At 32.8% G+C, this 26,245-nt stretch overlaps 1 protein-coding gene across 1 annotated transcript in view; it reads right to left on the reverse strand.

The window, feature by feature from the left end:
• Positions 1-11,581: 11,581 nt before the first annotated feature.
• The window catches only part of LOC129227844 (uncharacterized), a 57,970-nt gene continuing 43,306 nt past the window's right edge, over positions 11,582-26,245 (reverse strand). The window contains exons 5-6 of the mRNA XM_054862461.1: positions 24,897-24,950; positions 11,582-11,806 (exon numbers count right to left, since the gene is read on the reverse strand). Of these exons, the coding sequence (XP_054718436.1) occupies positions 11,717-11,806; positions 24,897-24,950 (144 nt within the window). The 3' untranslated portion in view covers positions 11,582-11,716. The remainder of the gene's footprint in view (positions 11,807-24,896; positions 24,951-26,245) is intronic.

Raw genomic sequence — 26,245 nt, forward strand, 5'->3', positions numbered from 1 at the left:
CTACCTGGACGCAACCTAATCGAATAAAAGACGATACAGTTAATAAATATTCTAATTTAATCTTTAAACTGATAGCTATAAATATTTTTCGCACCAATTCGGTGTCTGCTTTTATGCACCTTGAAACAACTTGGGAATCTTTTTTGCAAATAAATACTTGATTTTTCCATGTAATAGGTGAAAACTTGTAAAATCCCGCTTTGTTCCACGGAAATAATAAATAACGTTGAAGATTTTTTTTTTTTACCGTGTAGTACACTTTAAAATTCGCCGGTTATTATTTGAGTAAAATAACTTTTATTTAATAAGTATATAGTCGATTAGGATTGGTTTTAAATTTTAATACCTAATCGAACGTTTTTAATTTTTTGAAAGTTCTACTTTTTCCCCGATTGGCTTAAAATTTTGAGCAATCATTTAAAATATCAATGCTCACTTATAAAAAAAAATGTGCCATTATGTCTCACCTCTGGTCTCGTCTAGAGCCGCTGTTGGGTCGGAATTTTTTCTTACGCTGCTAGGGTTACCACAGCAAAGTTTCGGATTTCACCAAATTTGCTGAAAACAATATGTTATTTAATAAACACTTCACGTGCAGCTAATAATTTTACAGTAAACAATCACCAAACGCTATAACTCGCCAGAAAAGACAGCTACTCAAACACGCACTCCGATCCGAAATGGCTAATCCTAAGCTGATGCGTCGGCTAGTCCAGTCAATGAGTGCTCAAAACAGGGGTGTAGCGTGCATGGAATATGCGATAATTTTTGATTTCAGAATATTGTTAGGGGTAGTTAGTAAGTAAACATACTAAAAGTCCCTGACCCAGGGGGTGAGCTAAAGGTGGGAGGGAGGGGGTAAGAAAATTTTGGGCTTTTCGAGAAAATGTCAAAAACGGTGGAAAAAATGCGTTTAAAATAAAAATTCAAGTTAAATAAATTTACTATGAAACTGTTTCTACACATATGTGTCAAATTTCCAATACTTTTCCGGGTATACGTTACGAAAAATCGATGATTTTCGGAAAAATTCTCTCTTTTTGTCAAACATTTGCTCCTAGTGCTTACGAGAATCAGTATTCATTAAAATTGTCAATGACAAAGTTGTAGAGCTTTAAATTTCCTTCAATTTGATATGCTACTTTGTTATATTTTATTCAACCAATCAAAAGTTGCAGAATTTCAAACACGCACTTTCATGGCACAAAATGGAACACTTGCCATTCAGAAATTTCAAACCGACTCGAAAGGATCCCGCTCTTCCTCTTTCTTCAATGAATTTGACAATCCTGATGGACAATAAAGAAGTATTTGTGGATTGCTACAACTTAAATGATGTTTCAGGGTTGGGGGGGGGTCGTAAAATTGTGATAAGGGGGAGTGAAAGAGTAAGAAGTGTGACATGAAGAATTTTTTAATACGAATATGTTTATGAAAAGTACTTTGTGACAAATGAAGAGGGGGTCAAAATGTTGAGAAAAAGCGTAACATCATTTATGAACAGTCCCTGACCAAGAAATCGGACGAGGATTTGCAGAACTACGTTTATGCAGTATGAATTAGCTCCATACCCATTGCATTATTTAACGAAAGTGAACTTAGGAAGTGCAGAAAGCCAGCATTTCCACAGTAAGAAATTTCTTGGAAGTAATTAATAAGTAAATATACGGAAAGTCCCCGAGACTGGGAGGGGGGCAGGGAAGTTAAAGGTGGGAAGGGGGAGCCAAATTTTGAGGTTTTCGATTATATCTCGGAAACGGCAGGAAAAATGTATTCCGAATAAAAGTAAAAGTTAACTAAATTTATTGTGAAATTGTTTTCATACATACATATCACATTTTCAGTGTTATTTTGGGTACGCGTTCTCGAAAACCAATACTTTTCGGGAAAAAAAATATCTCGTTCTTTTTGTCTCAGAGTGTCTGTGCTAAGCAGGCGCTCGAGGGATCTTGTGCAACAATCATGTGACAAGGACCCTGATGGTTTTCTGTGTCGTGAAAATCCACCTGCTGAACACTTGAACTGCAGATCCAAACCTGATACCGAAGATATACGAAGCCTATGCCCAATCACAGCGACTCAGCTGACAAGCAATCAAAAACTATGAAGTTCTAGCATGTACTTAATTTCGTTATTCTTATTGAAACGAATATGTGACCCTATAGCAGGATAATGAAAATTTTAATAATAGAAATAAGGTAAGTGTAATTGACCGACAGCCCTTTTTTGTAATTATAGTTTTTATTACATTATTATTAAACATATTTTGAAAGTGACTATATGGAATATGGACTGACAGTAATTATAAAATGAAAATATCATCTTTAAGGTGTCATCTTGATTCTCTTCTAAGGCGGAAGGGTCATGTCACCAGCAGTGAAAAAGTTGTTCCTAAGAAATTGGTAATGCATTGATTCCATCGTCGTCTCATTCGTCCTGGATAAATATTTTGATTCCGCTGTTGCAACTGCCCATGAAATGCAAGATTGCGACAAATCTAACGATGATTTTCTACAAGTGACCTCCTGGTCACTTGTAGAAAAGAAATCTCTCAAAACCATCTTCAAGATTCCGATAGGAGCAACATTCGATTCCGAGAGCACGAGTTAGTCATTCCTCCTTTCCCAAACCCCCAATCCAGTATTTCACAATTAAGTTCCTAGCTATAAGTTAACTTGATGATACGGCAATGTTAGAGATCAATTTTGATGTTTGCATCTACTTTGATAAATGCTATGTAATGGAACTCATTGAGAGACTTTTCAGTGGTTAGAGCACCATGCCATGAGAAATAGATATGACCCCAGAAACCTCAATGGATTCAGGGGAAGAAGAACTGTTGATACATACCTTAGATACATGTTGTATGATTTTAGATTTCTGACAAAATGTTGTGGTCAGTTGAGGATTCAACTATCAAGAGGGCAACCAGGAGGACTTCCTCTCAAATGATAGCTACCGAAGAATTTTGCCATATGATGATAGCCGTCTACGCAATGTCAACATCACCTAAAGCTCGGAGCGTATTTGTCTCGTTTTTCATCAGCTTCACCATTAGCGGATTTGTCACCTGACTGTCATTATGAAAGTTGGACAGAAACCTTCTTGTTTGAACGTCATTTCAATTTTCTAACTGATGTTGATATCCATATGGTTTATAGAGTCGTCTCTTTTTGCTTAACAGTTTTGTAGACTATGTATCCTCAATAACAACAAATTCAAATTTAATTAAATCAATATCGTTATCAATTTCCTTAAACAGTATGTATAGTGCTAACTTTCTGCACGTTCTCAGTCCACCAATTCATACTGCTTATATATAATTTTATAAATCTTCGTCCGATTCCTTGGTAATGGGCTGTCCATATAAATAATGTCACACTTTTTTCAACATTTTTATCCCTCTAACCCCCCTCCCCCTTCCCTTTGTCACAAAGTTCGTTTTACAAGCTACTTTTCATAAACATATTCGTATTTAAAAATGCTTGATTTCACCCTTCTTACTCTTTCCTTCCCCCTTGTCACAAAGTCGCAATTTCACGACCCCCCCCCCCCCCACCACCACACACCTTAAACATCATTTAAGTTGTAGTAATCCACAAATACTTCTTTATTGTCCGTCAGGATTGTCGAATTCATTGAAGAAAGAGGAAGAGTGCGATCCTTTCGAGTCGGATTGAAATTTCTGAATGGCGAGTGTTCTATTTTGTGCCATGAAAGTGCGTGTTTGAAATTCTGCAACTTTTGATTGGTTGAATAAAATATAACAAAGTAGCATATCAAATTGAAGGAAATTTAAAGCTCTACAACTTTGTCATTGACAAGTTTCATAAATACTGATCCTGGGAGGCACTAGGAGCAAATGTTCGACAAAAAGAAAGAATTTTTTCGAAAATCATCGATTTTTCATAACATATACTCAGAAAATTATTGGAAATTTGACAAATATGTGCAGAAACAGTTTCATAGTAACTTTATTAACTTGAATTTTTATTTTAAACTCATTTTTTACTCCGTTTCCGACGTTTTCTCGAAAAACCCAAAATTTTCTTCCCCCCTCCCTCCCATCTTTAGCTCACCCCTCAGGGTTAGGGACTTTTAGTATGTTTATTTACTATGTACCCCTAACAACATTCTGAAGTCAAAAATTATCGCATATTCCATGCACGCTACAATGTGTTCATTGACTGGACTACTAGTATATATAGAGGCCTCAGTTAGACCGTTACCGTGTTGCGACGGCATCGGTTAGACTCGTCCGAGTCTAATAAAATTAATTACTTTGATCCACGAGATCTATTTGGACAAATTTCACAAAAATTTTAACTTTTTTCGATTAGTTTTATTTGTTATTGTGTCTTGAAAAACTTTCCACGAATTTTATAATCATACAGCAATGTGTTTTCCTGTCAAATTTTGTTTGATTGTTTCAATTTTCATATTCTACAAATTAATAGAATCTAAATTTGTATTTTACAGGAAAATGGTAGACCGGGGCATGTTTACGTATTGGGTACGTATACGCAGCGCCCTTTTCCAAAAACGAGTTATGACAGGAGAGCCATCAGTCATACCAGATTGATACTGCTCCAAAGCCAATATTCTCACAAGTTTTTGAGCATCAGTCGAGCTTCGGTTTAGCATGCGGATAGGAAAATCTGTTTTCTACCAAGCCAAGTAAATTTTGTGTTGAACATCTTGAAGCTCATTGTGAAGGAATAATATTTTGTTAAAAACAAATAAAAACTAGTGAACCCGTGCGGAACTCCGCACTGTGCTTCGAATTGTTTCATGTGGCATTTCGCTCTTTAAAAATTTCGAAGAAAAAAAGGACATCAGCAACAAAACCTCGTTAAGTCTAACGTTGTGATAATGTGATCATCGCTTACCATTTGGTTGTACGTATTTTCAATGCAAACATAAGTATCATTAAAAATAAGACTGAGTGACTCGTGAAAAAGCAGTACTTGTGCATGTGAAAAAACGGGTTGTGGCAAATACAGTCCTGCCTAAGTGAGCATGTTAACAGCACCTGTCGTGCTGTTAGTCCAACCAGTCGAGCAGTTGTGCCTTTGTTTTCGAACGCTATTCATTGAAGCAATGTGTAATAACAACAGCAAAGAGAGCTTTTTGCCAAAAAAAAAACATGCATCTTTGTTTTTTCACTAGCCAGCATTATACGCTTTAAAATTATTCGTAAAACATGGAATTTGATTACGGAATGAGGAAGATCTCGCCTAGCAATTGAAACACACGTTTTAGAAAAATAATAAATTAGATTGAAAATATGTTTTTTTTTTTTTTTTTTTTTTGAAAATTAATACAATTTCGCATATCAGGCTGATTTAACCGTTATTGCTTGAATGCCAGAACATGTCTTTCTTTTAATCGAATATTTAAAATTCAAAACAAAAACCAGTTGAACTGAGGCCATTTTTTCAAGTATAATTTTTTGAACGTAGATAAAATGCATCCCCCCTTGAAAGCAGAGGAGTAGAAAATAATTTCTTACTATAGAAGTTGATAATAATTTAAAATTTTTGCGTCGTATTCGAATAAATAATTAAAGGTTTACTGAGTGAAACTCGTAATTTCAATTTAGCGTAGTATTTTTTCATTTATACAAATGGTCGAACACTGCTATGAGAAAAATATACATTTCAGCTTACAATGGTTTTTCTGCACTAAAAGGATTCTCTTGAGAACTGAATTTTTAAATCTAGTGCCTTTTTTATACTTATATTATGTTTAGTTATCTGAGTTAGCATTTTAAAAATTTCAAAGAAAGAACATTATGAAGAAGAACCTTAAAAAGTAAACGGAAAAAAAATAAACGCACAAGAGAAGGCATGTAATTTGAAGACATCAGTAACAAAACCTCGTTAAATACAACGTTGTGATACTTTGATCATCGCTCATCTTTTGGTTGTATGTATTTTCAATGCAAAGATAAATATCATTAAAAGTGTGACTGAGTGACCTGTGAAAAAGCAGTAATTTTGCATGTGAAAAAACAGGTTCTGGCAAATAGTCCTGCCCTTTTGAGCATCTGACGGAAAAAAAAGAAACATTAAAGAGATATTTATTGGCACGGATTCGAACTGGGGCCATTCTGATTAACAGCACGACACTCCAACAAACCTAGCAATTGAGCCTTCCTTTTCGAATGCTATTTATTGAAGTAATGCGTAATAAAAAACAGCAAAAAAGCGTTTTGTCGAAAAAAAATAAGATCATGCGTCTATGTTTTGTCATTAGCCAGCATGATACGATTTAAAATTATTCGCAAAGCATGGAATTTAATTAAAGAATGAGGAAGATCTCACGAAGCAATTGAAACAAACATTCTAGAAAAGTAATAAATTCGATTAAAAATAAGTGTTTTTATTTTTGAATATTAAAAAATTTCCCTTAGCAGGCTAATTTAGTCGTTACGGCTTAAATGCCGGCACATGTTTTTCTTTTATTTGAACACTTAAAATTCAAAACGAAAACCAGTTGAACTGAGTCCGTTTTTTAAGTGTAATTTTTGAAACGTAGACAAAATGTATTTTTTTTTCAGTCGAAAGCAGAGGAGTAGAGAATGATTTCTTACTAATGAAGTTGATAATAATTTTAGTGTTTTATACCGTATTCGAATAAATAATTTTAAGGTTTACTGGGGGAAACTCGTAGTTTCAATTTGGCGTAGTATTTTTTTCATTTGTAGAAAAAGTCGAACACTGCTATTAGAAAATCATGCTTAAATTATGCTTAGTGGTCTGGACTGGGTCAAAGATTTAAAAAAAGGAAGAACACCCTTCGATTAACAGTCAACTTTTCTGAATGATAACTGTAGCCTGCATAAAGGAGTCGAAACACCAAGTAGCATTCCCACTGAATTTATTTTATTGCGTGTGTTATCTGTTGTATGTTATGAGTACATGTAATGCGTAATATTAATGTAAATTTGCAAATATGTCGGACAGCCCGAGCTTGCCCGAAGTTCAGATAGTTTATAGCCGAAAGTTCTACCGAAAAAAACTTATCAATTTAACCGAACATTTAAGTCCAGTGCTTTTAAGCTTTATGAAAAAAAAAAAAAACGCACACACACACACACACACACAGAGGTTAACTTTAAATTTTTTGCTTGCCGAAAGAACGCAAAAAATTGGAAATTTTTATTAGAACTTTGCTTAAAATAAAGAAAAATGCATAAGAACTACAGATGGATTTGCAACTGCAAGGGGCATTTCCGAAAATTTGATTTTCAGACCGTAAGTCTATTTTTTGTCATTAGCCGGCCTGATAAGTTTTAAAATGAGGGGGGGGGGATTTCTCCAAGAGATGAGAATGATCTCGCATACTGACAGAAAAATAATTCACAGAAATAATATATAAGATAAGATATTGAGGAGAAATATTTTTATTTTTGAAAAATTTTACAATTTGTTATCTTAGGCTACTTGAACCGTTATGGCTTAGATGGCAGCACGTGTTCATCATTTAACAGCACGGTTAAAATACAAAATAATTTGAACTAAGTTCTTTTTTAAGCGTAGCTTTTCGAAGGTAGTAAAAATGTGATAGGCTATTGGTTTTTTTTTGCGAAAAGAAGAAAAAATATATATATTACCCTTCGAATTGAGGTACTAATTTCTTTAATTGTACAAAGATTCAAAAACTCATTAGAAGAATCTATATTTCAATATACGATTTATTATTTTTTTCTGAACAAAAAACAATTTCATTGTAGTCTGAAATCTTATAACGGATACTTATATTTTCGCTTACATCATGGTTTAATTTTCTTACCGGAACCAAAGCTTTAAAAACAAACAAAAAAAAAAAAAAAAAAAAGCTTTGCAATTTAGCTCCATATTGCATCAAGTATCCATAACAGCAAGGAGCGTTTCCATCTTGCTGTCCTACTCCCTCATAGTTGTTTCTCCTTTTTATTAAGTGTTCATGTAATACGCGATATTTCTCTAATTTTTTGATGCAGATTGTCCGGACATGGACCCGAACACTCATGCTCTTGGTTTTCACTCGAACGCTCTGCCGATCAAGCTATTCATCTCTGTCGGTCATTGTGAAAGTTAAAGTTATAAATTTAACCGAAAACCTCATTCTTGTTCGTTAAAACAGGTTTTTTTGACAGAAAAAAAAAACAGTTTTTAGAGCGTGGGTCTATTTTTCGTCAGTAGCCTGCACGATTAGCTTTAAAATAAGTTGTAAATCAAAGAAATCAATCAAGAATTGAGGAAGATCTCGCGTAGAAACCAAAAAACGGCTATAGACATAGTATATAAGGATATAAAAATAGGAGAATTTTATCCTTCTGTTGACAATTTATTTGTATGGACAGAAAAATTATTATTTTTTTGAGCAATCACGATTGCTTATTGTCCTTACTTGACCATCCTTGGCTTCTGGTTCCTTTTTCAGCTAGGACCAGGGACACCAGCACCACCGCCCACCGGCCTCTGTAGGCGCGGCTCCGAGCACTGTCTCCTGGAATTCGTTTCTCCCGGTCGATGGCGTACATGTCCTACACACACGCTCGCTCATACACACACCCATACACACTGATACACACACGCACACACGCTGATGCACACAAGCCTTTACACACTTACACATACGCCTACGTGCATACACACAGGTCTACGCACACACACAAGTCAACACATGCACGCACACGCGCCTATACATACACACAGGTCTAGGTACACACACAAGCCAACACAGGCACGTACGCGCACTTACACATACACACACGCCTGCACACACACACACACACAAACAATTATACACACGTAACCGCCCAGGAGGAGGGGTAGGCTTGGGGGGGGGACAGGAGCTGTTTCTAGAAAGAATAGCTCCCAGTGAGTAGGGCCCTGTTGCAACTCGTGATTGCAAAAAACATAATTAGAGTTCAAAATGTCAGGTTTTTTTTTTTTTTTTTTTTTTTTTTTTTTTTTTTTTTCAGGTTAAAAATTAACCCAAAATTTCCGACGAGGCACGTTTACGCATTTTCATCGGGGCACATTTACGCACGTTCTTACTGTGTCTATTACTACTCTGTCTTACTTCTAAATAAGCCTCGGACGCTTTTTTCCGCTCTGTACCATTTAAATAAATTTTTAGTATTTTCACGTTATTTAGTTTTGAAAATCACCGATCATTTCAAATTCATTAAAGATTCGTATCTTAAAACATACAATCATATAGTGTTGTTTTCATGATTGTTCAGTTTCATATTTTTATATTATTCAGTATTTAATACATTTTCTTTATTTTAAAGATGACATTAAGTTCAAAACACTAACAGAACCACGTTAGATGTCAAAATATTGAAAAGGCCTATCGGTAACCCGGAAGTATTTTCTGCAGTAGGCCTTCCACATCATCACATGTGAACAACCCTAACTGAGACCATTTGAAAAAGTAAGATCAAAGCAAAAGAACTAGGAAAGGAATAAAAATAAGGATGCTTAAAATCCTAACTGATAGTCCGATTAAAGAAGCCTTCCGACAAGAGCAGTTAGAAGTTACAAAGAAAAAAAATAAAACAAAATGGGCAGAACAAAACAAAAAGGAAAAATTACTTTAAAACTTACAAGTTTCTATTGAAGCAAGAATAGAAAACATCAAAGAAAAAGAATGAAACAAAAACCTGCGACAGGGAAAAAGTTAATACACTCTGTAAAAAGAAAATTAATGAACGATTCTGTTTACGAAGATGAAAATTGTGCTTGCATATATTGTTTGAAAGCACACAACCAATCGAAAAAAGGTCAAAACAGGGTTCCATGTCTTAGATGTCAAAACGCAGTCCCGTGACAAGTATGCTAATAGAAATACTTTATTTTTATTAGTAAAATCTAACAGTGATGAAGAAGATGACTAAATAGTTTCTGTTTTAAATTAGCAATAAGTCCTATGATTTTAGGACTATAAAGTAATTAATTATTTTCTTATTTTTAAAGTGTTTTAAGAGAAATAAAATATTTAAATGTGGTCAAATAGGTATCTATTTCACTTACTCCTTGGTATCAATTTTAATATGCGTAAACGTGCCCCACTCGACACATAAACTTGCCCCGTGTTCGGGGCAAGTTTACACAACCAACTTGAACTCAAAAAAAAAAAAAATATAGTTAAAAACACAAGCTGAGTAACAACAGACTGTACGAGTTTTGACTTCATTAAATGCTTTATAAAACCACAATGTCTAAAATTTCCTAAGGTCAAACGAAAAAATTAGAAAACTCATTGAAAAAAATCCTCGTAAATGTGACTTGATCTGCCTTACTTCAAGTTTTTATTAGATGTTTTATTAAGCACCCTTGAAACAGCTATCTGTAGTTAATTTATGTCTTTTTATTAAAGAAATCCCGAAGCTTTAATTTTAATATGGTTTCGGCATTTCATCGCATTTATTTCTTTTGTTATTAATTGATAGCTACTATTTTTAACTTGTGGGGTAAATTATTTGCAGTTTATCTGCAGACTTTCTGAAGAACATTTTAAAAATAAATCTGTAGAATATTTGATCATGTTTGAAACACGCTTTCTTCAGAAAATTTTCCGATAAAAAATGCCGAAACTTTTAACATATTTGGAGCATGCTTTCAGCAAAAAAAAAATTTTTTTTTTTTTTTTGTTATTGTTGTTTTTTTCTCTGCAGATTTTCTGCAGAAAACATGTTCCAAATATGCTCAAATTTTCTGCAGATTTTTAGAAAGATTTTCTAAAAATTTGTTTTAGCTGGAATGTCGCTGTATCACGTGAAGACAAGAAATGTTGACCAATTTTCATGAAGTTTGGAGATTATACTTCAAAGTTTATATTTTCTTTTGAATAATTAAATAAAAACGGACTTCTTTTCTCATCAAATGAAGGAACACATTGCACTACAACCTTATTTTACAGTAAAAATAGAGAAACATTTCCGCACATTAAAAAATTTGACATCGATAAGTCGCTTTTATCACGCGTGTCATATTGTGATTTCATTATTGGAAAAAATTTTATTCATCTCTGATCGAAGATACTTGCACAGATACAGTAAAAAATAATCGTGCTCTTTTTCTCGCATCATTCAAAACGATTTCAAGAACAAGTAGTAGAGCAGGAGTTTTTTTTTTTTTTTTTTTTGTGGAGGGACTAGAGAATAACAGAGCCCTGAAGTCTTTGTTTTCAAAGATTATAATCTTAACCTTATAGTTTTTCAAATGCTGTGCAGATTTGTTTTTTTTTTTTTTTTTTTTTTTTTGATGACATTTGCATCAGTTGAAATAAAAAGTGTTTTGATTTTAGGTTTGTTTTAAAATTTCTTTCTCTATATTCTTTAAAGTAACACAAAATGCAATGGCTTTGAAATAAAAATTATATTTCCTTCAGGGTTATCGTCGTCGAAATTTGTTTAACTGAAAACTGCAATCGATAAAAATAAAACCCTTTTACGTCGGTTGACCGACATTGAAGAAACTTTTCCTGAAAAATATAAGCAAGTAAGACGACATTGCCTTTCAATGCTCCATGAGGCAGCCCAAGAGTAAAAAAGCAAGTGATTAGGCGGCATTTTCCAGATTTATCTTGATTTGTTTATTAACCTTTTACACTGGAGCATAAAAATACAATGCAGTTGTCTTTATGGTGGCTGAGCAGTTTTCGGAATTTGAAATGTGCTAAAATCATTTTCAAGCTTTCACTTTCTGATTGCTGACTACCATTTTTTAATTTTCTTCTGAGTATCTACAGCTGCGCCACAGAGTTGGTTATGAAAAATTTCTTCTACAACTTCAGACCCACAATCCTAAATAAATAAATGAAAAAAATGTTCTGTTAAAATTAAATGTTTTTATACAAATTTTCAAGAAATAACAGGGCAGTTATTAAAAACAAAACAAAAAAAAAAAAAAAAAAAAAAACAACAACTCTTAAAAGATAATAAAGATCAAAACTTTAAATTGAGCAAAAAACTCAATTTTAAGAGCATTTATGAGTGTTTTTAAGAACACTTAAAAAACGTAGCATTATTTATTTATTTATTTTTTAAAAGCATTGCATACTACAGAAAAAATCCAATTACAGTGGCAACAATATAAAACAAAGCAATTAAAAGAAACTATACATTTAAAATATTAAAACATAAAGACTTAAAATTGTAAAATAACAAGTTCAAAATATCTAAATCATGACAACGAATGTTAAAAAGTTTAGAAAATTTATAAAGACAAAAATTATCAACATAGTTCCGTCTGGTAAAAATATTTTTAAAAGAAGAATGACTCCTAAGAGTCCTACTTGGGACAGCAAGTTGTATCGAATTGACGATATCTGAGCAGTCAATTAAATTGTGTAGAACCTTGTAGAAAAAAAGATATGTATCAATTTATGTATCAAATATTCGAGAATAGCTACTTGCTGAAACTTCTTAAAATGAACTCTTCGATAATGAAAATATAACACGTCACTCAATCATTTTCCAGTCAAATGCATAGATAGGACAGCTGCTGACATGTCCAAGTGATTTGTGGACATTTAACCTTTTAAACGATACGTGGAAAATAATAATAATAAACCATTAATTGCTGTTTAAATAAAACAGCATATCATTCTTTGGTAAGGGAAGCAGTTTTTACTTAAGATAAATAAATATTTTTGTGCTGAAAAGTAATTTGAGAAATAACAACTTCAAAAAGCACAAATTCCAGATTACTGCAGACACGTGTTTCGGCGTAACAGGGAACGACTTTTTAGTGCAAAAAGTATGAGCTTTTGAGTAAAAAGACATCCGAGAAAAACTTTTCTCGGATATATTTTCCTCCATAAGATCATTCCTTTTTGCATTGAAAAAGGCGTTCCCTATAACGCCGAAACACGTGTCTGCAGCAATCTGTATTTTGTACTTTTTGAAGTTGTTATTTCTTCCTTTACAGTTTTTTCTTGCTTCTAACACTCAATCCATTCAGTAATGCCATTCATTATTCACCATAGATAAATTATTTTCTCTTTTAAGATAGTCAATGAGCAAAATATCTCACATGTCCCCATATTTTTGTCGAATCACTGTAAAAAAATTCCGAAACGTTACTGAGTATTTCCGTGTGACGTTTTGGGATTTCAATGGTTTTTAACCCATTTCCTGGAAATATTAAGTATTATTGTCAAAAAGTTTCCTGGAATGCTGTAAGTTGCACGAATGCAGACTTTTCACTGTTATAAAAACTATTTTAAGCTCCCAGTATAAAGAATAACTAAGAGTAATTATAACATATATCGGCTTCAGTTTGACTACGGATGGTCCAAACTGAGTATGTTTCCAAAGGGAGCAGTTAGTCTTTGGACTACGTAGCTTTGCGAAAATTGCCAGCAAGTGAGTTGCTTGATACTTGCTTTGCTTTGGCCATGGCTGCAATACTGCTTTTGGAACTGCCTTGATCATTCAGGAAGGTGCCATGCTTACCGCCCACCCAAGATTACTCTGAAGTTACAGAAACACGACTGTCTTTAAACGGGAAGGTTTCTGAATTTTTCAGGGTAATTTCAAGAAGGTTACTGAGTTTTAGCGGAAAACATTCCTGGTTTTGGCGAGATATGTTACTAGCTGAAACTGGGCACATCAGCTGCCTTCCAGGAACGTTACTGAATCGTTTTTACAGTGTACTGCTGTTCGCTCTGAAAATGCGCTTTATATTTTCCCGAAAGAAAGAAAAACACACTATTTTTTTAATAGAACGTATTTATTTTGATGTGCTTATACTTTTTTTTTAAAGTATTAAAGAGTTTTTAAATTATATTAGCTGCACTGTTTAAAACATGCTACTACTTAATTTGCTAAATTATTTATTTTTACGTATTCATTTTACCTGATGAGACAGGTATATTATGATCTTTAAAACCAACTGTAAGATGTTAAAAAAGTATGCTTGACATAATTTAACTTTAGCTAATTAAGAGAATATGGACTAGATGCTAGAAAATTGAGGCTGATAAACGGGAAGGTAGGCTCGTTTAGTTCCGGATGTAACTTCCCGCTATTTCTTTAATGATTAAAAAAATATATGCTAACCTATTTACTTCACAAACTTTAAATGTGATTAATTCGAAATATGTATTCTGATGTGAACAACACACTACTTCCTTTTACATCTATTAAACAATACATGTTTTTTGAATAACTAAAAAATAACAAGGCAATGCTTTAAATATTTTCTACCCCTGATTTATCGCGAACCGATGCAAAAAATTTATTTACATAGATTTATTTCCCCAATATCGACGCCTTTAACTTGTTTCAATATAGTAACTCGCTAGATATCGCCAATAATATAAATTCGAAAAATAAATTTTTTTTTCGCCTTATTTGTCACCGACTTGAATATTTGTCGCCATTTTGGTGACGAAATTTAACTCGACCAAAAATTTGGCGACATATCGCCAAGTGTTTGCCAAATTACAACATCACTTGAACTTACATTGAAATCAACACTGATTTTCCCAAAAGAGGTTTAAAAAACTCCTTTTTGAGCAGCCGGAATCTACCAAAAGAGGAGATGCACGACTAAACCCCACTAAGAGTCTACATACCAAATTTCAACCTTCTACGGTATACCGTTTTTGAGATATGCGAGATACGTACATGGATAGACACATTCGCAAATTCAGACGCCACGAGAAAACTTGTGATATTTAACTCGGGGATCGTCAAAATGGATACTTCGGGAGTTCGTAAGTTCTTAGGTATGTCTTTACGTACGGCCGGATCAAAAATCGGGAATGAGTAAAGTGGAAATTTTGGCCTAAATTTAAGGGACTTTTTTTGCGATAACAATGCTTCCTTTACTATGTAAAAGGAAGTAGAAAAATGTGATCGAACAATAGAGAATTATATTGATTGGTAAATTATTTTTTCTTCCTGAAAAGCAATACAATATTCAATAAATGGAAGGAAAAAAATCAATTACAGGGACGTAACAAAGAAAAGTTACAATAATTTTTTTTTTATCAATCCTGCAGTGTATTGATTTCACACATGTTCCGGAACATTTTTTTAAACGATGTTAACAGAACAGAGTGTTATGTGTTAGAAATATATTTAATACAGTAGAGCACCAAAACTCCCTTTACAACATAAGTTTACATGCTTTTTTTTCTTAGGGTAGCCATCTTGATAACATGCATATGGTCACCATTTGCGCAACATAAAATTGTTATTCCGTTCACTTTATTAGAGTTAAAGTGAATTTAAAGAGACTGCGGTTAAAACGAAAGAAAGAAGAAGACTTATTTTTAGGGTTTGGTGCGGTAAAGTTGTTATAAAATACAGGTTTTTTTAACTTTGGTATATAATAAATACAAGAACTTCTTTTAAAACTTCATTTTTTTTTTTTTGTTGTTATTTTACATTGCATTAATGAAAGAGTACGCTGCACTGAATTTTCGGAAGAAAAATTTGATTTAAATAGCTTAATGACATTTGCTTTTTCGTGTAAATGACTTGGAATGGGGTAATTTGCACATAATTAAAAAAATTGATCTAAAAATATCATAAATAACTGTAATTTTTTTAGTGCCTATACCTTTGTTCTTTTCATGAAATTACCTCTATTTAAATAAATTTTTGATGTTCCACTATGGTCAAAAGTTCGTGTACCAAATTTTTTATCATATTTTACTACTGGATTTCATCAATGTGATCAGGAAAGGTGACAATTTGCAATGATTTGTTTCTTTAGGAATATATTAAATATAGATTCCGAATAATGTCTAAACTACCTAATTTGCACAATAAAAAAAAATTACACTTAAGTAGAGTTCCGAAAAAATATTTCTTATTTCAAAATCAAAAGAAAAAACAATGATCAATTTTTATCTGTTTATTTAATGTATGCGAAATACTTTTAGGTTTAAGTTTCCACTTTTTGCTGATATTTAAGAGATGATTTTTTGGAGGGGAGAATGGGGTGGCATAAAACTTTCTACTAGAATAAATTAAAAGCTATCGTCGCAAAAAAAATTTCTACGATTTTTTTTTCAAATATTATAGGATTGCAATCTTGCTTTAGTTCAATCGTTATGCTATATCAAATATAAACTCAGTTGTATTTTGTCAATTTTCCTCAAAAACAGTAAATGGCTATTGAACTTAAAATTTTACTGATAGCTGCCATATAAGTGAAGATTAAATGATTTTAGATGAAAGGACCGAAGGGTATACGTTTGACTTTACTTATAACCACTTTGCCCTATGTTATTTAAGTTGTTCTAAAATATAGAATATAAAATAAATCCAGTTCAACTGTTTATGCAGGACGTGTTTTAGAAACATCTGGAAAGCTACCAGCACAATCAATCGGTTAAAGATTTTACCAAACAAAATTTTACAAAGAAGTTAAAAGAGGTGCTCATATTTTTTAATGTTTCATGCACACACAAAACAAATTTTTTCTCGTAAAAAAAAATACTGCCAGTTTTTGAATCCAGAATATAGATCTTAATTGATAAAATCTAGAATTAAAAAAATTACTCTCATTCTCTTATTTATTTCGAACATATAGCTCCTAATTTGATTTATGACCACCGGACAGATACAAGGGAAGTGCGATTGGTCCGAACGCCCCCCCCCCCTCCCTTGAGGTACCATATCGGCAATTTTACAACACTGAAGTTCCAAAAGTTTTTTAGACAATTTTTCATAAATTTAAGGGAACTATCACCGGAAATGTACCGGAGTTGAAGTCTTGAGAATTCAATTACTAACCATCTTAGGTGACGTAAGGAAAAAGGATGAGGTTCGGGACTCCCTATCCAAAAATGTTTGAAATTGGGATTTCAAAATCGGAATTTTACCATCTCTAATGCTAGAGAGAGAAGAGGTTCGGGTACCCTTTAAGACTCAATTTTAAACCGCCAGCTAATTTTTCGAAACTGTAGTTTCAGAAATGCGAATTTAAAGTATCTTTGATGATGGTAGGAGGAAACATCCTACTGTAGTTTTTCCAAAATGGAAGTTGAATGCAATTTTGCCCCTCTGTTGAAGAATTCCTAGATTCGTCCTTGTATCCCAGGAAATAAGAGCTACTTTTCAAAAGTCAAATCACTGCGCATGCGTGGCAAACGATAAAGGTGATCTCCTAAAATTTAGCCATTTGCACTGTAGATACACGTTTTACAATGCATTGCTCCCGCATTTGTGATATTTGTTTTTTTTTAAATCAAAAAAGTTGGATTTTTTACATTTAAATTGGATTTTTTAAAATTTAAATCCGATTTTTTTTTTTCAAAATCTTCAAACATTTATAGATATTAATTACTTTACATTTTAAAACATAATGTATTTCATTCCCTAGATAAAAAAAAACTAATTTTTAGCTATTTTCATTTCATGGTAGTAGTTTTTTTCTTAATAATAGGTAAAAGTATATCCGAGAGTTCTAATACAAATGCATGATTTAAATCTGTTTTAACTTCACTTAAATAATTCTTCGATTTAATACCGTATAAAATTTTCAACTTACCAGTTTAATAAATATAATTACTTACTTCACTAGTAATCACTTCATTACTTAAATGATGATACTTTTCATGTTAACTAATTAGCTTTATTGCAAATATCAAAGATATCAACATTAACCCCCAGCTGCTGGTCCCCCCCCCCCTCCCCAAGCTACAACCACCAATCCGTCAACTGAGCCATTCCATTTCAGATCAGACAGGAACTGTCTCATTACCCTTCACAGATTTTTTTTTTTTTTAGTCACATTAGTTAGATCTAAGAGGTATATGAATTATCCCAAAAGGATTTTGCAAGATTTTGTTTTTCTTCAGTTACAGCCTACTGAAACTCTGCACAAAATCGGCCATTAAAAAAAAAAAAAAAGTAAAACACTCGGTTTGAATTGGGTACTATTTCAAAAGCATTTAATCTATTTGAACAATTTTTTCTCTAAAAATAAAAAAGGACCCATTTTTTATCTAAACATTGTTTTTGAACATTTAGTTGTGTTTATTGGTAAAGAAAAAAAAATATTTTTGTGGTGAAAAAACTGATATTTTTACAGATTTTGCGGTTCCCCCCCCCCAATAAAGAAAAAAGCATGTGACAGTCTAAAGTCATTATATGAGTTTCATAACATATTTTATTGGAAATAAATTTGAAAATTTTAAAAAATTAAAAAATAACGATTTTTGAAGTGAGATTACTAAAAATCCCATTTAATCAAAAAATTGACTCATTTAAACCCTTTTTAATGCTTAACAAGTGCATATACACCAAATCCCGTGTTTTTTCTCAGAAAATGTTTGATGAATTTTTTAAAAAAAACTTATCGCCCATGGCGTGCATATGAAATCGTCTAATAATTCCATTACCTAAAAGTCTTATACAGGGTAAGTTTGATCGAATCTGCCTTACGAAAGGGTGTGACAGAAGAGCCCAAGCGGAGCATAGAACCGCCCATTATCATGTCCAATCCTTAACCGTAACCGAGTTGTAGTAGATATAAAAAAACGAGCAAAAAAATCAAAATTCTGAGAAAACGATCAATTTTGAAATTCCTGTAGAACCTACACACAAAATAAGTAGGTATTTGGAAAGAGCAGACGAAATCCTACAAAACGACACTTATTCCATAAAGGTAGTCGCATTTTACAGCTTTGAAAGGTGGGACACACTCAGAATTGAAATGGTGCCAAAGTTTTCAATTGACAATTTGAAAAACAACCTTTTGAGCTACAATCGGTCAAATGTATGTACCAAAAATGAACAATTCACTAACTTTCAGATGACGCAACAACAAACCATATTGGGCTTCAAATCAAGCAGAAATGCAATCTTTTGTTTGAAACAGTGTAAAAATCTGCATTCGTTGAAGAAGGAAAACCAGAGAAGACCGCACTTTTTTGTTTTAAATTTTGTTTTTCACGTAAGCGTGTTGCTTTCTTTGTTTAAGAAAATGATAATTTTATATCAGAATGATATTTTAAACATTTTATTAAATGAAAAAACAAAAGTAATAACTTTAAGTAGAAATAAAAGAACCAATACTTTAACGTACTTCTCACAAAGGAAAAATCAATAATGAAAAAAGTTACACTAACATCAATGAGTACAATTAAATTGTACTTCAAGATTTGCGATAAATGCTGAAATTGGTCGCCGCCACACCTGATTAGCTTTTGATTGCCCTTGCTTTTTTGCGAAGGGATACAACCGTTGCTCTAAGTGAAATTTCATTTTATAGTTTCACTACCGTTTTATCAAGCCGGCTGTTCAATTCCTGCACACTGGCTACTTCTGCTTTGTAAACTTCTTGTTTTAAGAATTTCCAAACAAAGAAATCCAAATGAGTCAGGTCTGGTGGTCCAGGCGGCAAAGGAATGAAGACCGTAAAACCTACCCATCGGGGATACTTTTCAATCAGAATGTCCAAAATGGCATTTGAGGAATATGTAGGGGCTCCATGGTGTTGGAAAATGATTTTCGCTCCCTCCGAACCAGGAAAGGGGCCAGGATCAAGGTTCTGCCGATGTTGAGGAGTATGTGCCGCACCGAGTAGTGGAAAACCCAGGCGTGAGTTCACGCACAACTGCTATGGAAGGTGGACTTTCTCAAAGTAAAATTATGAAAACATTGCACAAAAGCAAGTATAACCCTTACCATTTCACACTAGTACAAGAATTGCGCAATTCAGATTTAAAAAAGCGGGTAACATTTTGTAAATGACTACTAGCCCGAGACATTAAAGAACACCATTTTCTCAGAAACATACTGTGAACTGATGAGTCGCTATTCAATAGAGGGGACATCATAAATTTACATAACTTCGACCAATATGCTGAACATAATCATTTCTTAACCCGAAGTTCATGGTTTCGAACTTGATTCAGCTTATACATTTGGTTTGGCGTAATCGGAGATCATTTGATTGGTCCGTATGTATTTCGAAGTATCCTAACAGGAAACACATATTCAGAGTTCATTCAACTCCATTTGCCTAGCTTACTTGATGTTTTTCCTGTTTCAGAGAGAGCGAAAATCATTTTCCACCTTAATGGAGCTCCTACACATTCTTCAAATGCTATTCCGGATTTTCTGACTGAACAGTATCCCCAATGGTTTGGTTGTATGGTCCTCATTCCTTGACCACCTAGACCACCAGACCTGACTGCAGTGGACTTCTTTGTTTGGGGATTCTTAAAACAAGAAGTTCACAAAAGCAGAAGTAGCCAGTTTGGAGGAGTTGAACAATTGGCTTGATGGAACAGTACTGAAACTAAGAAATGAAATTTCAGGTAGAGCAACGATTGTTTCCGTTCGCGAAAAGGTAAGGGAGGTAGCGACAAATTTCAGCATCTATCGTAAATTTTGAAGGTTGTTTAAATGTACTCATTGATGTTAGTATAACTTTTTTATTATTGATTTTTCCTTTGTGAAAAGTACAGGAAAGTAATGCTTCTTTTATTTCTACTTATTGTTATCTCTTGTGTTTTTTCACTTAATAAAATGTTTAAAATTATATTCTGATATAAAAATATAATTTTCTTAAACAAAGAAAGCAACATGCATACGTGTAAAAGACATTTTTAAACAGAAAATTGCGATTCTTTGCTGGTTTTCTTTTTTCAACGAATGCAGATTTTTACACTAATTCAAACGACACTGTAAAAATATTCCGAAACGTTACTGGGTATTTTCGTGTTACGTTTCGGGATTTTAATGTTTTTTTACTCACTTCCTTAAAAAATCAAGTATCATTTTCAAAAAGTTTCCTGAATTGCTACAAGTTGTACGAATGCAAACTTTTCACTGTTGTGAAAAATATTGTTAGCTCCCAGTTTAAAGATTAACTGAGAGTATTTATAAAGTGTATCGGCTTCAATACAATCACGGCCCGTCCATTCTAGTTAAGCTCCCAGACGGAGCGAATAAGTATGGACTACGTTGCTTAGCAATAATTGCAGGCGGGTTAAATTCTCGTAACTTGCCAGCAGTTCTGGCTTAGCGTTGGCCATGTTTGCAATAATACTCTTGGAACTTTCTTGATATATAGTCCAGTTGTTTAAGCTTAAATTAGGTAAGAATCCCGGAATTCGAGATACCCAGCTGTAAGTTTGTGAATTTTTGTGTATTGACACGCTAAAAGTTGTTTCAAAACCTACATATGGTAAAATGTACGCAACTATTTAATTTCAAGGTCAAAGGTCACAAAAATCTTTTTTTTGCGCTTTTTTTTTTTTTTTTTTTTTGTAAATATCTCATTTTCTATGGTTCTTTTGCTATTTGTATTTATTATCAATATTGTAGAATACAAAATTCTTTTGTTTAAAAATTTTTTTTATACGGTAAACCGTTTTCAAGATAGAGGGCGGAGAGCACGCGGTCAAAGGAACACTTCAGGTCAACCGGTGCCTCCGGTCGAAACCGCTCCATATATAGTTGATGAACTATCGATAAATCAATGATTATAAATATTTGTCAATTTTTATCAACTATTATATTATATGTTATCATTTTTTTCCTAACCTATCCACTTTTTATTCAGTATTAATTTACTTAACAACACTTACCTGCCCAAGTAATTGCAGAATTGTTAATGAAAATCTACGAATTATATTTGAATTTTAACCTATTTAATATTACTAACTTCTTACATGATGAAAAAAAAAGCAACAAATAAATTATGAATTAATCTTTTTATTAACAAATATCATTCAATACATTTATTTTTATTAAAAGTAAAAAAATGGCATAAAGGGTACAAAAACTGCAATTTATAATTTTAATCATCTTTTTCCTCTTCATTGTCGTCTTCTGGCTGCTGGTAAATTTCAAACTGGTCTTCATTATCGTCTTCAACGACATTTGTCTAATATGATTAAAATTATAAATTGTAGTTTTTGTATTCTTTAATTCCATTTTTTTTACTTTTAATAAAAATAAATATATTGAATGATATTTTTTAATAAAAATATTAATTCATAATTTATTTGTTTCTTTTTTCAACATGTAAAAGTTATTAATATTAATTAGGTTAAAATTCAAATATAATTCCTATATTTTCATTAACAGTTCTGCAATTAAATGGGCAGGTAAGTGTTGTTAAGTAAATTAATGCTGAAAAAAAAGTGGATTGGTTAGGAAAAAAATGATAAAATATAATAGTTAATAAAAAGTGACAAATATTTATAATCATTGATTTATCGATAGTTCATCAACTATATATGTCGCGTTTTCGACCGGAGGCACCGGTTGACCTGAAATGATCCTGTGACCGCGCGCTCTCCGCCCTCTATCTCGAAAACGGTTCACCATATAAAAAAAATTTTTAAACAAAATATGTAGAGAATTTTTTATTCTACAATATCTATATATATATATAAATGACTGTTTGTCTGTATGTCATCCATGAACTCAAAAACTACCCGGCAGATTTGGCTGAAACTTTCACCGTTTGTTATTTTTGGTACTGGGAATGTTTATAGACCAGTTCGAAAAAAATCCGATCGATAGTTTCTTTTTTATTCCAATTTAAGTCACAATCCATTGGATAAATATGAATAAAATTATCGGCTGCAGAAATTAATTCGTGTGAAGAAGTTAGCATTGATAAGAAGTTAGCTGTTGCCATTGAACAAATAAATTCTTTCTTTATTGTTTTATGGCTTTTCATGCAACGGGGGGATTTAAAACTTTTTCTATTTGATATTTTTAGCAATTGATTGATCTTGCAAACTGCGTGAGTACAAAATTTGGGTATAGTCACGGCTTCACTTGATACCTGGACCGATTATTATGAAAATTGCTATATATATATGTATTTTTCCACGGAAAAGGTGCATAATATGCTCATTGAAGCCACTCGCCACCAAGTGGCACTGCAGAGTAGCAACTTCTGCCCCGTTCAACCGATTGTCAAGAAAATCAGTATAATGATGTATTTTTTGTTAGCGTAGCAACGCGCGTCTGGTACAGCTAGTTGATAATAAATACAAACAGCCAAAAAAAAAAAAAAACAAAAACATAGAAAATGAGATATTTACAAAAAAAAGCGCAAAAAACCGATTTTTGTGACTTTTGACCTTGAAATTTAATAGTTGCGTACACCCTACCATATGTAGGTTTTGAAACAACTTTTAGGGTGTCAATATACAAGTATTTACAAACTTACACCTGGGTATCTCGAATTCCGAGGTGAACTTACTATAATGACTGGACTACTACTCCTTTGCTCATTACCACCTCTTCCGGTAAGCTGTTCCAAGGTTCCACTACCCACCTATAATAATAATTTTTCCTAATATCCATGTTAGCCTGAGATTTAAATAGCCTAAAACAATGACCCCTTGTCCTGTTTTCAGTGCTAAACTTCACCCCCGTAACATCTTTCATTCTAATAAGTTTAAGCAACTGAATCATGTCCCCTCGGTCTCTTCTTTGCTCAAGACCATTTTTATCCTTCTAAGACTGGAATCATAGTCTAAATGAGAAAGTCCATTTATTAGCCTCGTAGCCCGCCTTTGAACCCTTTCCAATACATTAATATCTTTCTTAAGATGGACTAATGACTGGACTAATATCAGGAAGATGCCAAGCTATAATATTAAAACTTCCTAAGTCTGCTCTAACTTTCCGTAGACACGACTGGCTTTAAACAGGAAGATTTCTTATTTTTTCAGGGGGCTTCAATTATAATATATTCAGGAAGGTTCCTGAATTTTAGCGGAAAACGTTCCTGGATTTTGCAAGATATGTTACTGGCAGAAATTGGGCACATCAGCTACCCATTATATTCCAGGAACATTTCTGAATCTTTTTACAGTTAAAAGCCTAAATTTTTGCTGAACTTGAAGTTCGATATGATTGTTATTAAATTATCCAAAAACTAGAGAAATTGGTGAGTTTTTGATAGATTTGCCCGATTGTAGCTCATACGGTTATTTTTGAAAATAGCGATTGAAAACTTTGGCACCATTTCAATTCTGGGTGTGTCCAATGTTTCAAAGCTAGTGGCGCGCTATAAAATTTGACTCTCTGGATGAGAAAAGTGTCATTTGGTAGGATTTAGTCTGCTCTTTACAAATATGTACTTATTTTGTGTGTAGGTCCTACAGGAATCTCAAAAATTGATCGTTTTCTCAGAGTTTTTTTTTTGCTCATTTTTCTTAATATACCATAACTCGGTTTCGGTTAAGAATTGGACACGATAATGGGTGGTTCTATGCTCCGCTTGGGCTTTTCTATCTCCCCTTTCGTATGGAAGATTCCATCAAATTCACCCTTTATATTAATACTTAATAGCTACAATAATAGTGTACTTTATCGGTAACAGCTGAAAGCTCTCCTTTTTACTGTTTCTTTTAATTTTTTTTGTCTCCAAAGTTATGCATTAACCGCTACTTAGTTGCCGCAATGAATCGAATTCTTTTTCTCTCAATTACGACGTGTTATTCAATTGGTTACATGACACAGGGGAAACCACCGAAGCTGAAAGGAAATATCAGCATTTAGGATAAGTCCTCTAAATGTTCAAAATTCTTAAAATACTTATACGTGCTTTGTAATGTTTAGATAAGATGTGACTTGTTTTGTGGTTTCCTTAAACATAAGATTTCTGTCATCATGTACTTTTTTGTGGTAAAATATTATGTTGAACAATTACTTTTAGATATTATCTATGTTGTTACAAGAAAAACTACAAACTTTTATTCTGCTCTGAACTGTAATTTTGAATAAAAGCAAAAGAAAAGAGTCTGTTACATTGCGCGGCCGAACAGTCCGTACATGCTTAGCAACGACATTGTTTTAAAACGACAAAATTCATCAAGAAAACACATTAAAATGGAATATTAGAAAGTTACCGTCACTCATGCGGCAAAATATACGCTAATATTAAACTTACTACAAGACCGGTCCAATGTTGACATGTTTTGTTAGAACCACCATTGCAGTTTATCTGTAAAAGAAAAAAAAAAAGTTTTTTAAATTTCCTTTGTAAAACACTGAGAGTTGGATGTGAACACCGAAACGCAATGGTACAGCGTTGGGGAAAGAAAGGAACACTCGTTCTTATTCGAAGACTATTAACACTAGAAACTCCTGTAAGATGTGTTTTTTTTTCCGAAAAAATATTATTTACATTAATTCGTTACTTAATTGTTGTAAAGTGGAGATCTTTTAAAAAAAAAGAAACATAAACTTTAAAATTTCCTACCCTTCGTTCTCTATCTTTATTAATAATAAAGCTGAAAGTATGTGTCTCTGGATGTCGGGGTATCTGAATGACTGTAATCCGCATAGCGCCTAGACCCTTCGACCGATTTTCATGAAGTTTGGCACAAAATTAGTTCTAAGGATAGGGCTGAGCACCTCGAAGCGATTTTTAGGAAATTCCATTTGGTTCTTTTTCTATTTCAATTTTAAGAGCATTTTACCGAGCAAATTATCATAACGTGGGCGAGGAAGTTACTAAATTATCTTTACATGGGACCTAACATAGCAAATGAACATAGCAAATTGGCGAGAAATTCATTATGCGTTAATTTGAAATATAAAGGCGAACCAAATGACCTTTTAATTTTAACAAGCGAAGCCGTGCAGGTACCGCTAGTATCACATACATGTTACGAGCATCATCATCATTCAACTTTGTATACCAATTTTTGTTGAATTTGCTTCAATAGTTGACATAAAACCATCTCGTAATGTTAAAAAGATTTTTTATACTTTTGTGTGATAAACTCTCGATTCACTGCTGAATAGGGTGGCTCGTTAACCGCTGATAAGCGAATTCATGGATAATCCACCAAACAGGCAAAAAATGATAATATTGTGTACAATAGCTGGAAAAAATCAATAATACTGGTAAGGATTAAAATACAGGTGTCCCTTCTATAACGCGGTTAATTCGTTCCGTGTAGTACCAAAACCGTGGCATACGAGACAATTTTTAAAATAACATTTTTACTCATTTTTAATACTAATTATGTATGTGAATGAGAAAAATCATGTTACATATATATATATATATATATATATATATATATATATATATATATATATATATATATATATATATATATATATATATATATATATATATATATCGATGTATCGTGTTATATTGAAACCAAAATTCATAAAATCAAAGTAAAAACTTATTAGAATTGTCAACTATTAACAGAATGTATTAAACAAAAATGAAATTCCATCTTTTATAAATATAACATTCGAGTTACATCAAAACCAAGA

This window comes from Uloborus diversus, chromosome 8 (assembly GCF_026930045.1).
Source record: "Uloborus diversus isolate 005 chromosome 8, Udiv.v.3.1, whole genome shotgun sequence".
Classification (NCBI taxonomy): Eukaryota; Metazoa; Arthropoda; class Arachnida; order Araneae; family Uloboridae; genus Uloborus; species Uloborus diversus.